The sequence below is a fragment of the Erinaceus europaeus genome, chromosome 18 (genome assembly GCF_950295315.1).
Source record: "Erinaceus europaeus chromosome 18, mEriEur2.1, whole genome shotgun sequence".
In the NCBI taxonomy this organism is placed as follows: domain Eukaryota; kingdom Metazoa; phylum Chordata; class Mammalia; order Eulipotyphla; family Erinaceidae; genus Erinaceus; species Erinaceus europaeus.
The window spans coordinates 21991502-22005029 of NC_080179.1; the positions used below are offsets into that span (position 1 = coordinate 21991502).

Sequence of the window (13528 nt, forward strand, 5' to 3'; positions counted from 1 at the left end):
TGGTGAAGCTCAGGCACAATTTTTTTTTTAAATAGAAGAACCATATTTCTACATTATTTAGGGGAGGTAATTAACATAATATTTCTCAGTCAGTCCATCCCACCTCTCAATGGAATGACAGACTTAACAAAGTCTACCTTTTCCTGCATGTTAGATCCAACTCTGCAAGGCTGCAGAACCCTTCTGGCAGTGTCATCACCCCAGACACACAGCTCCCCAGGCTGCCAAAGCAGGAAGGCACAGTGGCATTGAATTGCTTCTGTCTAAAAGTGATTCACATCACTTCCGACTCCCCTGCCCAGAACTAGCCCAGGCTTCCATTCTGTTGGATTGTAGGAAAAGTCATGACACATTTTTGCATAGAAAAAGATTTGCCTTTCCAACAGCCCAATAACTGCCAGGGAAGAGTGACTGGCAAGTTCAGGGAAGCTCATGCCGTGGCAGAGGGCTTCATTGCACAGAGAGAGAAAAAAAATGACTTTGTTCTGAAATGGCAGGTGTACCTTCGACGCCAAGACCTTGTAGAGAAGATGAGTTTAAATGTAGCAATGGACGTTGCATCTCGCAGCATCTGGTATGCGATGACTCTGATGACTGTGGGGACCATTTTGATGAAACAGGTTGCAGTAAGTCAACACATTTTCATACTTCATTGCATTACTTAATGGAAACATGAGAGAACATAAAATGGATTGTGTGAAAAAAAATGTGTTGTGTGAGGCGAGTGTGAGGCGAACGTGATAACCACTACACTACAGAAACCTCGCTAAAATGGATTGTAATTATATTTCTTTTTAATTTACTGTGTCCTCTGAAATTCAGTAAAGTGCATAACTTAATTAAAGCACTTACATGTATATCAGACATTGTTCTAATTCCTGTATGTATTATCTCGTTTTATCCTGATAGCTATCCTATGTGTTAGGTATTGCTCTTTCTTAATCTCTCTTTTCCTTAAACAAATTAGGATGCTGTTAAAATGTTGACTCAGGATTGAAGTCTGATCTACCTTACTGCAAAGCACGTGCTCTTCCCAGTTCTCTAGGTGCCTCTCAGTAACTTGAAGCTCTGTGTTTTGTTTATTAGTCTGCAGAGTTTTTCATCTTAATCCAAATGGAGTAGTCTTGACAAGGGAATCCTTCCTTCCTTCCTTCCTTCCTTCCTTCCTTCCTTCCTTCCTTCCTCTCTCTTTCTCTCTTTCTCTCTTTCTCTCTTTCTTTCTTTCTTTCTTTCTTTCTTTCTTTCTTTCTTTCTTTCTTTCTTTTCTTACTAAGACTATTTATTAATGAGAAAGATAGGAGGAGAGAGAAGGAACCAGACATCACTCTGGTACATGTTCTGCTGGGGACTGAACTCAGGACCTCATGCTTGAGAGCCCACTGCGCCATCTCCTGGACCATGGGGAAGAGTTTCTAAGGATAGCTGGTAAAGATGGAGATGTCACAGAGGATCATGGAAAGAATATTTATTTTTATTTTTTAAAGGAAAAGTATTTTGTGTAGGAAAAGTATGATGAGAAATGAAAAGATGCTTCTAGCTCAATATCAGGATGAGTATGTTGGAATATGCTTATACTTTGCATCTTTCACTTTTACCATCAAACTTGTCACTGAAGTTAGTCCCACTGGGCCACTGTTACTATGTCTGTTGATATGCTAAAAAGAGTTTAAATAATTGGCTTTAAGTCACACACGGGCTTGGTAAGACAGTTGAATAGTCCTATGACTTTAGCCTGGTCTCTGGTTCCTCTGCTACAGGGTGCATATAGGATCTTCTGGCTTCAGTTCTTTAATAGAAAAAAGGAGAGTGTTGGGAGTGGCAGTAATGCAGTGGGCTAAGCACATGTGGCAAAAAGCTCAAGGACTGGTTTAATGATCCCGGTTCGAGCCCCCGGCTCCCCACCTGCAGGGGAGAGCTTCACAGGCGGTGAAGCAGATCTGCAGGTGTCTATCTTTCTCTCCCCCTCTCTGTCTTCCTCTCCTCTTTCCATTTCTCTCTGTCCTATCTAACAACGATGGCATCAATAACTACAACAACAACAACAACAAAAACAAGGGCAACAAAAGGGAAAATAAATAAATAAAAAGAAAAAAGTGTTTTATAAACTCTAGAAGTCTGGGACTTAATCACCTTAGTCAGTTCGATATGCTTTCACCTTCTAGAGATATAATCATTTTTGTTTTCCTGAGCCATCCCAAGGATTCCCTGGCAGCTTTTCTTCTATGTGGGTTGCTGGAGATACAGACAGATTATTATTAACCAATCATACCATCAGTTCATCATTTTTTCCCCAAACTTCTTCAGTAAGGCTTGGAGATTTGGGCACAACAAGGCAACTTGATTAAGTATACTAAAAGCAAAATTATTACAAGATCTGCAGGATTGGATGGTATATTTGGATTCTGGTCTCCAGATACTGATAATGTGAATGGCTCCAGAAGTTTGGTGTATGCCTAGGCTGTGTTTAGATCAATCATTTGTTTCTTTTTTAAGTCGCATCTGCCAATCAAAAGGCTTAAAATTGACTGCACTACTTGTTAGTTAAATTCTATTTGTTAAAATCAGGGTTTTTTTTTTTTTTTTAAAAAGGAAGTAAGTAGCACAGATATTATTTGGATCATAAAAGCAGCATTTCTTGTTAGATACTGACTGGATGGTGGAGCAGGTTATAATAGTTGTAGACTCCCTTCTTCAGGATCCTGGAGTCTAGAATTATGTGCTCTAAAGCTAGGACTGACAATGCTAAATATAGTGGGAAAACTGACCCAAAGATGTCATGTCACATCTTTCATATAAATATCATTCAGGTCATTGCCAGATATCCCAATACATCACCCCCCCCCCCATATTTCCAAAGGATTATGGAAGGGGATAACTCAGGGTGCCCTATAGTTGACTGTGGGTAGACATTCCTTCTGATAGACCATTTTTTTTGGGGGGGGAGGAGGATTAATGGTTTACTGTCAACAATGAAATACAGTAGTTTGGTGGTACAGAAGGTGACGCAGTCACTAAAGCATTGGACTCTTCGGTGTGAGGTCCTGAGTTCAATCCCTAGCAGTACATGTACTAGAGTGATACCTGGTTCTTTCTCTATAAATAAATAAAACTTAAAGAAATACAGTAGTTTGTACATAGTAACATTTTTCATTTTTACATATAACAATCTAACCCCTCCCCCACCTACCTCCAGATGGTCCTCTGCCATCATGCTCCAGGACCTCAACCCTCCCCCCGATCCCAGAGTCTTTTACTTTGGTCCAATACACCAACTCCAGTCCAAGTTCTGCTTTGTGCTTTCCCTCCTGTTCTTATTTTCCGGCATCTTGAGAGACCACTTTTATGTTCATTTGTGGTGTATCTAGTGTGTATCTTTCATTTGTCACACTGGGATTTTGTTCTTCAGATTCAGGAAAAGAGAGAACGTGTGCTGAAAATCTGTGTGAACATAACTGTACCCAGTTACCTGAAGGAGGATTTATTTGCTCCTGTAGACCTGGGTTCAAAGCTAATGCTTCGGATAGAAACTCCTGTGATGGTAAAGTATATTTTCCCTAATGTCCCTGCTAAAGATCTTGTAGTTTTTAAGTTCTCCTCATTCCCTTTAAGATATTTACTTTATTATTTAAATCATATGGGATGGACTGGTGAGATAACCTATCTGAGATCACAACTACTTACCATATATGCAGTGCAGATTCAAATTTGTGTTCTCCCTCCACTAATCCTTCCCCCACATGAGCTTGGAGAGTGTCACATGAGAAAAAGAAGCTCCAGCACTTACTCTTTTTTTAGACCTCTGAGATAAACCCATGGTTTTAGCTCACACAAATGCTCAAGACTATTAACTACTCAGTCTCCCATGCTTTCTTACTAGTAGAAAGCATGCCTAATAGAGTGTTGGGAAAATAGTTCATTCTCAACACTGTTAGTGAAACAGACTTATAAGGTTCTTCTTCTGATAGTCTGCAGATTACATCATTATATGGGATTAAGAATTGTTTTTAATAAACACGAATCTTATTACCTTTATCTTAAGTCAAGCAACACTTATTTTCTTCCACACCTGCTTATGTCAGACATGAGTTCTAAGGTATGAAATTAAAAAGTAATTTATTGAGGTTGTCACCGATAAACTATGATTTTAGATGCTCTTTAACATTTGAATTTGCTTTTGTGACTTAACGCACTACATTAAGATGATTGGGGGGTTCCCCACCCCCCAATAGCTAAAGTTTAAGAATGCAACTGAAAAATCATTGATTCTTCCATTTCTTTTTTTAAATTTCTTTATTGGGGGATTCATGGTTTACATCTGACAAGAAACTTCCATTTCTGAAGCTAGTTATCACACACACACACACACACACACACACACACACACACACACACACACACACACACTATCAAATAGCAGTTCCTTTCTGGAATGCAATATTTTGTTCTGCTGTTGTACAGAGTTAAGTATTTGTCTTAATCCTGTCTTCATTATTTACCAATTTTGGGGCTTCAGTTTAATAGTAATCCATACTTCCTAGAGTTTTCTTATAAGAGTTAATGAGGAGAAACTACGAAAAGCATGAGAAACATGATCGCCAGTAAGCTCCTTCCCCACCAAGAGCTGGTATTGTTTTTTTTATAACCTTTCTTCTCCTCTTTCTTCTCATTCTCCTTCTCTTCCTTCTCCTTCTTTTTCTCCTCATTTTTTTTTTCTCCAGGTTTATCATCGGGACTCGGTGCCAGCACTATGAATCCACCACTCTTAGCAGCCATTCTCCCGCCACCCCATTTTATTAGATAGGACAGAGAGAATTAAGAGGGAGAAAGATAGACACCTACAGACTTGCTTCACCACTTGTGAAATGCCCGCCCCCTGCAAGCGGGGGTGGGGGAGGCCGCTCTTGAGCCTGGGCCCTTGCACTTGTGTGCTTAACCAAGTGCACTACTACCCGGGTCCCTAGTCTTCTAAGTCTTCTTTGTTTGTAAATGTAGATTTAAACCATAGTACTCTATGGAATGAATGAAAGCTGATATTACATACCTGATTTTTTTATTTTTTTATTTTTTTTTGCCTATAGATGTCAATGAATGTGAGAATTTTGGAGTTTGTCCCCAGATCTGCCAAAATACCAAAGGGAGCTATGAGTGTGCCTGTGCCGAAGGCTTCAGGTCAATGAGTGACCGCTATGGACTACGGTGTGCCGCTGATGGTATGAAGGGTTCATGTTGGGATTAGTTGGTTTTAGGGAAATCAGTGTAGATGAATGACTATATACCAGGAAATGAACTTTTTAGACTCAGTCTTATTTTTGAATAACTAGCTACTTCTCACATCCATCCTCTTCTTAACTCTCCTCATCAACCAGCTTAAAACAACAATCCTGGCGGTAGGGCAATGGGTTAAGCGCACGTGGCGCAAAGCGCAAGGACTAGCTTAAGGATCCCGGTTCGAGCTCCCGGCTCCCCACCTATATGGAAGTCGCTTCACAGGCAGTGAAGCAGATTTGCACGTGTCTATCTTTCTCTCTTCCTCTCTGTCCTATCCAACAACAACTACAGCAACAATAAAAAAAGACAACAAAGGGCAACAAAAGGGAAAATAAATGAATAAAATAAAACAATACTCCAACAAATATGTAGGTTAAACAAATTGTTAAATGTTACTTACTATTCTGGACTTCTTGTCTGTTTTGATCAAAACTTCAAAAACTTGACAAGGTGTCAACCTCAGATTATTCAGACCACAGAATCTGGCTTCTAAGATGATCATCAACAAAAAGAAATTAATGAATCCCTTCAAGCTCCCACCTCATGGGATCAAAGCCTGGGGGCCTGAAATCCAAGATAGGTCACACAACAAAAAAAGTCACATTCAATTGGAGCAAGTCAAAGACATTCTGTTGACAATCCTTTTTTATTATTCATGGACTACTGACCACAGACAGAGTCTGGTTTATTCATAACTTCAATCATTAGTTCTATATTTTAGGCTAATTCCAGTATCAGAATCAGGCTTGACAGAAAGTGGTAATAAGTACAGACAGAAATGTTAAAGACTTGAAGTCAGAAGTATTATTGTCCAGACTTCTAGAAGTCTGTAAATCAGCTTATCCCAATTAAAGGATAGAAGTTCTTATGATCTTACAGAACTAAAGTTTGTGCTATAATCAAAGAAAATCGATATCAAAATACTGTTTTTATGAAAGTTATGAGTAAATGATGTCAGTTTCCTAAGACAAATTGGACTTGTAAAGCACGTGTTTCACTAACTTATTGGTAACTTAACTTACCTTGCTATCATTTTTTTTTCTTTTTTTTTATTGGGGAATTAATGTTTTACATTCAACAGTAAGTACAATAGTTTGTACATGCATAACATTCCCCAGTTTCCCATATAACAATACAACCCCCACTAGGTCCTCTGAATCCATTTGCCATCATTTTTAACACTGAAATTTAGGGTAAAGTCATTTGAACAGTTGATTGAGTAATTGTACAGAAAATTTGGAAACATTTAAATATTTTATCTGATGAGGTGACTGAAATAAATAAGAATTTCCACATAAAGTATAATAATACCAAGAAAGAGGAAATGTATTAAGTATAGTTTCTAAAATTACTTCTACTGGATTCAATTAACATTGTGCAAGTAAATTATATTTTTAAAAGATTTTAGACAGTGCATCTTTGGATGCATCACTATTTAATTGCTTTAGATAAAAAAAATAGTCAAGATTAAACATTTTTTTGTTATTATCTAAAAACTAAATTGGGTCATAGAATTGATTACCTGCTCAAGGATTATATAAAATTTGTCAGAAAAGAGGAGAGCTTCTTTACAACCATACATATATTACTTCTTCCGTAAGACTGAATGTCTACAGTCATTATTTTTTAATTATTATTATTATTTTATTTTATCAGAGCACTGCTCAACTCTGGCTTATGGTGGTGCTGGGAATTGAGCCTGGGACCTTTGGTGCCTCAGGCATGAAAATCTGTTTGTACAACCATTGTTTTGTTTCCCTTGCCTCTTTTCTTTTTACTGTCAATGAATAAAGAAAAAAAAAATATCAGTGAAGAAGAGGATATACTTCTCAAGGGATCTTAGTTTTGCCTTGCTTAGAACTGTCTCCTGGGAGTCAGGCGGTAGCGCAGCAGGTTAAGCGCATGTGGCGCAAAGCGCAAGGACCATCTAAGGATCCCGGTTCAAGCCCCTGGCTCCCCACCTACAGGGGCATCGCTTCACAGGCGGTGAAGCAGGTCTGCAGGTGTCTTTCTCTCCCTCTCTTTGTCTTCCCCTCCTCTCTCCATTTCTCTCAGTCCTATCCAACAACGACGACAACAATAACTATAACAATAAAACAACTAGGGCAACAAAAGGGAATAAATAAATAAACATTTAAAATAAAAAACTGTCTCCCACTGGGGACAAAGAATGAAAATTTGATAATATCCATACAAAGACATTAGTTTTCCATCCAAAATGGAGACAAGGCTTTATAGACATGGAGTTTTCTTTTCCGTTATTTTTTCCAACTTCAATATCACTTTATTGAGGAAATTTTCTATTAGATTGTTGTCACAAGAGTGCATTTCCCTAAGTAGGTGCCTGTACATTTCAACCTCACAAAAAATACTGTAGGCAATGGATTTTGAGCAAAGAGTCAAGTCAATGCTAATGATCAGTGAAGAGTCAGATTCCTATAAAAAAAACAATGTGAATTATTCCACTGAGCATAAGCACTCAGAAAGAGAAAGACAAATGATGTTGGTTTCATGTAAGTGGAATATACAGAAACAAAGCAAGGGAACATAGTCAAGGAGAAACAGGCCCTTAGATTTTGAATGTAGGACTGAGGTCACCAAAAGGAGAGGGGGTAGGGGACTCAGAAAGTGGAGGTGAGTCATTAGTCTTTGGTAGATGGTTGTTGTGGATATGATATGATAATATACATCAGGAAGAAATGTGAAATTTTATCTCTAAGTCATACAGCTTTGTAAACCAATGATACCTCAATGTAATTGTAATAGATTGGAGGTAAAAGACAAAATGAAGATGAGTATTTGAGTCTTCTCTCTTTTTTGTTTGGTGAGTCTGGCTAGGGGTTTGTCAATTTTGTTTAATCTTTCAAAGAACCAACATTTGGCTTCATTGATCGAAATCCAGAGAATCCTGCGAAACTTCTATAAAGAACTATACTCCACCAAGCTAGAGAATCTGGAAGAAATGGAACAATTCCTAGAATGTTCAGATGGGATTCAAACAGATAAAGCAGTCCTTTCATTTGTTTACAGGTAACCCTCCTGTGTTACTCCTGCCAGAAAAAGTACGAATTCGAAAATATAACCTCTCATCTGAGAAGTTTTCAGATTATCTTGAAAACAAAGAACATATTCAGGCTATTGATTATGACTGGAATCCTGATGGTACTGACCTCAGTAAGTATGAACTTTGACATCTGTTGTCAATACTAACTGAATTAGTTGAATAATAAGGTGTTGGGCTTTGGGGATTTTTACAATTTTTTTATTTCAGTGTTGAGTCTCTCATTGCTCCATATGGTCTATGAAGATACCAGTGGTGCAGGGGCCAGAAAACTTGTCTTCTTTGATGGTGTCCCTCATCTACTAGCTTTGGGGCTCTTAATATTTATAACACTTTCCTGGATCTCTGTTTTGTACCTGTAAAATAAGAGCAATAATCTTACTTTGCCTGCCTATGTCAGAGCTCAAAATAGACATTATAGTATATTGCAGACCATAAATAGCTATACAGTGTAAGGTTTACTGTCATTATATTTTCATACTTGTTACACGATACAATAAATTCTTCAAAAATAATGTATACCTATTCAAGTCCATACCATAAAGTTAGTATTAGTGGCCAGGTGGTCGCGCACCTGTTTAAGTGTTCACATTACACTGTGCAAGGACCCAGGTTCAAGTCCTTGGTCTCCACCTGTAGGGGGAAAGCAGTGATGGAGCAGGGCTGCAGGTGTCTCTCTGCCTCTCCCCTTCTCTACTTCTCCCACCTCTCTCCATTTCTGTCTTTATCCAATAATAAATAAAAATAAATCAGTAAAAGATTTATTGAAAAAAGAATGAGGTTTTAAAAAAGTCTTTAGATATAGTTTTTAAAATGCCTGTTGTTCAATATCCTCCTGCTTGTACTTAAATAGGGTTTTTCATCAATACAAATCTTTGACTGGAAATTTTTATTGAGTGTGATTTCAGACTCTCAGTGTTTGCGCTTGGTTTATTTCTACTCCACCCCCCAAACTAGAAGAGAGCAAATAAGTTCTTAGCTAAATATATCCTGATGGATTACTTTTACATAGAGATAAATAAGCTTAAGTTGGCAGTTGAAACATCAGTACCAAATATCTCAAGAATAATAACTTTTGAGATATGATTATAGTGGCATAGTTTCATATTTCATATTATAAGGATAGGGAAGAGCTAGAGATTAATATAGAGAGAGCAATACTTCACCTAATTAGATCTTCATTCCTCTCATACCTGATGCTACTAACATAAAATTGGCACGTATATCTTCCTTCTGCAGGTGTCATATATTACACTGTGCTAGGACAGGGCTCTAATTTTGGTGCTATCAAACGTGCCTACCTCCCTAACTTTGAATCTGGCACCAATAATCCAGTAGAGGAAGTTGACCTGGGTCTGAAGTACATACTGCAGCCAGATGGATTGGCAGTGGACTGGGTTGGAAGGTAAGTATAATTTTATTATATAGCCAATTTTATTATCAATCTTGCCAATTTTATTTTTCTGGTCAGAGTTCCATACTACTGGCCATGGTAGAAGAGCACATCACCTGGTGCAATGAAGTCATGTCTGGACTTGCTTCTAACCACATTTTATCCCAATGCGTCACTGAACATTATAGTTTCCTATATTCCATGTGCCAAAAAAGAGTATAGGGGAATACTAGATGCAGTATTCCTAAAGATCATTTTTATCAACAGAGTTCTAGATTCCAAAATCAGAATCCAGTATGGCAGTCTCCTTTTCATTTTTGTCAAGAAATGAAACAAGCAATTCTACTAGCAAAGCAGTTCAGAATAACATTTTCTCTGTGGCAGTAATTTTGAGGAAGGATACTTCCCATCTTTATTTCTATAGGTTATGCCGTCGGAACAGATTAGAAGTTGAACTTATTATTTAATAAAGGTGTTGATTTTTTATACTTTTAATTTTATTATTATTATTGTTATTTGCTGCTGGAACTTTGCATTTGCTCTGTTCACTTTTCCTTGTGAACTTTTTCCCTCTTCCATTCACAGATAAGAGATAGCAAAGGAGAGGGGGAGATAGAGGGAGAGAAAGAGAGAAAGAGGGAGAGGAAGGAAGAAAGATACCACAGCACTGATCCACAATTTGTGAAGCTTTCTTTTGTGTATGGTACTCCCATGTACTGCCAGGGTCTCGGACACAGGTCTTTGCACATGGTAAATTGTGCACTCTACAGGGTTAGCAATCTTCCAGTCCTTGGCCATACTTCTTTAGCCATTCTAGTGGTTTTGTAAAAGGTTTTAGTGCCAGAAGCTCAGAGTTCCCCAAGTTCATTCCTAGGCAGCAACAAGCCAGAGCTAAAGAGTGCTGTGGTGAATAAATATATGTATTTGGCGACATAGCTGGCCTGGGTAGTTATGCCTCTTTGTCATGGACATGACCCAAATTTGAACCTTACCTCCACTGCCTTGAGGGGGGCTTTGGTGTCTTTCACTTTTTTCCTTCTGTCTCTGTCTCTATATCTAAAAAGAATTGAGGCCAGAGCCATGAAGCCCCAGCAATGACAGAACAACAACAACAACAACAAAAATAGAATCTCTGCAACCAGGGCCGCAAATTTTGAGAGCCTTTTTGAAAGTTTGATCAGAAGAACAGTGCTGCTTCTTTTTTTAAATATTTTTTTGTAATTTATCTTCCCTTTTGTTGCCCTTGTTGTCTTTTTATTGTTGTTGTAGTTATTGTTGTTGTAGTTGATGTCGTCGTTGTTGGATAGGACAGAGAGAAATGGAGAGAGGAGGGGAAGACAGAGAGGAGGAGAGAAAGACAGACACCTGCAGATCTGCTTCACCACCTGTGAAGCAACTCCCCGGCAGGTGGGGAGCCGGCGGCTCAAACCGGGATCCTCATGCCGGTCCTTGCGCTTAGCGCCACCTGCGCTTAACCCGCGGCGCTACCGCCCGGCTCCCACAGTGCTGCTTCTATGCCCTCCACAAAAGAATAGTTTCTAATGGAGGAAGGTCAGATGGAGTGGAGGGCACAGCTTCAGAAGTCGTGAGCGAGGAAGGGAGCAACCCTTGGCCATCCAGAGAGCTGAGCCACCCTTGGACACCAGGGTGGTGATGTGTCACAGACAGATCTCCCTCAAATTCAGAAGTGCATATTCTGAATGATCCCTAAATGACAACCTGAGGTAATTTTATCCTCAGGAAATTCCAGGAGGAAGACTCAGCTCCTTCTTTAGGGTAGAACCCTCCACTAGAGAAATATTATCATGGTGTGACAAAGCTACTATATCAGAATTAGAGCTCAAAGCACTCAGACTCCCATATGCCCTGGAAAGGAACTCACAGTAGAAAAATGTTTGAGAGGGATGGAATGCTTGTGTCTAAGTAACTATCTTCATGACTTCCATACTAAGTGATCTCATCCTCAAATATTTTCTCTAGAAGTGATCATCTAGACATTTCAGTTTCTTTTATTTATTTATTCATTCATTCATTTATTTATTTTACTTTGTCCATGTATTCAGGCATATTTATTGGTCAGATGCCAAGAGTCAACGAATTGAAGTGGCTAAACTTGATGGAAGGTACAGAAAGTGGCTGATTTTCACTGAACTAGATCAACCGGCTGCAGTGGTTGTAAATCCCAAACTTGGGTAAGTACTTAATGGAGGAGTCTTCCTTTAAACTATTTGATAGTAGTTTTTGAGACAACCTTGGTTTCCTAGACTATAAATGTTTTAGATGTATAGTTTTCCACCTCTTCAATATGTGTTCCTGAAAAAGAACCCGAAAGAGATACATTGACAAAAACATAACAATATTAGGAACACATAGGACTGTTGGAAAGGAAAACAAAAAGTAAAGCTTTATTAAAAAGAAATAAAAATAGAAAAGCACTGTCAGTGGGGGAAGGAGAAGTGTACCTCCCAGAAGTTTCCCCTTTCCTTTACCTCCTTGTCTTTTCCAATTATCTAGTTTTTCTCTTCCTGTGTAGGTACAGGACTTCAGATCCTCAGTGTCACTCATATGGAAAGAGTGAAGCCAGATGTTTTAATGGCCACCTATTGTTCTATTCCCACTAACAATAGATATTTAAACTAAGTTATTTGCTCTACAGTTCCTTTTCCCACTAATGTTATTTAAACTAGAGTTCTTTGCTCTTTCTACTTAGAAGTGTAAATCTAAATTTCTTTCTTGAAGACCAAAGTTTCTATCTTAACAATATGGATGTTAACCAGAATTTCCAATAATCTTCTACGTCCTCTTGCTCAGCTCCGCTACCTTACTCCTCACTAAAACACCAACTGTACCTTCGCTTTACACTCTACTCCCTCCTAAGCCCCTCTAACAACTTCAGTTCTGTGGCCTGAGACCCAACATGGGTCTTCATTTGACTTTGCTTGTTTTCTTGCTTGCTTTCTTTCTTTCTGTTACATGAGAGAGCAAGTTCTTAGTGTTTTCCTTTTAAGTAAGTCCCCTTAGTAGTTCTTGTAGGCCTGGTTTTAGTGTTAGTGAATCACTTTAACTGTTGTCTGAAAAGCTCTTTGTCATTTCTTCAAACTGATTAATAGCCTCACTGGATAGAATGTTCTTGGATGAAAAATTTTTTTCTATTCAAAACTGAATTGGCTCTACCAGTTCATATTGCCTGTAAGAGTTTCTGTTGAGAAACTAGTTGATAGTCTTATGAAATCTCTTACAGCTGAACCTTTGCTTTTCTCTAGCTGCTTTTACTATTCTCTATGTATCTTTGATCGTTGCTGTTTTAATTATGTGCCTTGGTGAGCTTAAGTTTGGATTTATTTTTTTCTTCGAGCTTTTAGAACTGCATTGATGTGAGGAGAACTTTTATTCTCCTTCAAGCTGAGGGAAATTCTCAGTTAAAAGAAGAGCCTTTATTGTTCTTAATATTTTCGACTGAAGTCTCAATAAAAATTAGATCTTTAGTTACTTTTCTTAATTGTAATGAAATTGTTCTTACTCATTTTAGAGTGGCATATGTGACTACTTTCAAGAATTATAATATAATCCTAAAATCAGAGGTCAATTATAATATGTCTTTAGTTTCCACCAGATTTCAGACTATGGGAAGGAAAGGTCTCTGGTCCATTTTTTTTTCTCCAAGAGCATAGCCGGTCTAAAATTCTGATATTTCAATAGAATTTGAAGATTGATCTACTCCTGATGATTGGTATACACTTAAATGGTAGCTGGTAGACTTAAAAGGACCTTTACACATACTTGAACTAAATAGAAAAAATTTCTTT

General features: G+C 38.2%; 1 protein-coding gene across 1 annotated transcript in view; it reads left to right on the top strand.

Annotated features, from left to right (window-relative positions):
* LRP2 (LDL receptor related protein 2) overlaps positions 1–13528 on the top strand; it is a 201822-nt gene that overhangs the window by 167760 nt on the left and 20534 nt on the right. The window contains exons 63-68 of the mRNA XM_060177750.1: positions 498–626; positions 3407–3538; positions 5079–5210; positions 8299–8442; positions 9569–9734; positions 11786–11914. Of these exons, the coding sequence (XP_060033733.1) occupies positions 498–626; positions 3407–3538; positions 5079–5210; positions 8299–8442; positions 9569–9734; positions 11786–11914 (832 nt within the window). The remainder of the gene's footprint in view (positions 1–497; positions 627–3406; positions 3539–5078; positions 5211–8298; positions 8443–9568; positions 9735–11785; positions 11915–13528) is intronic.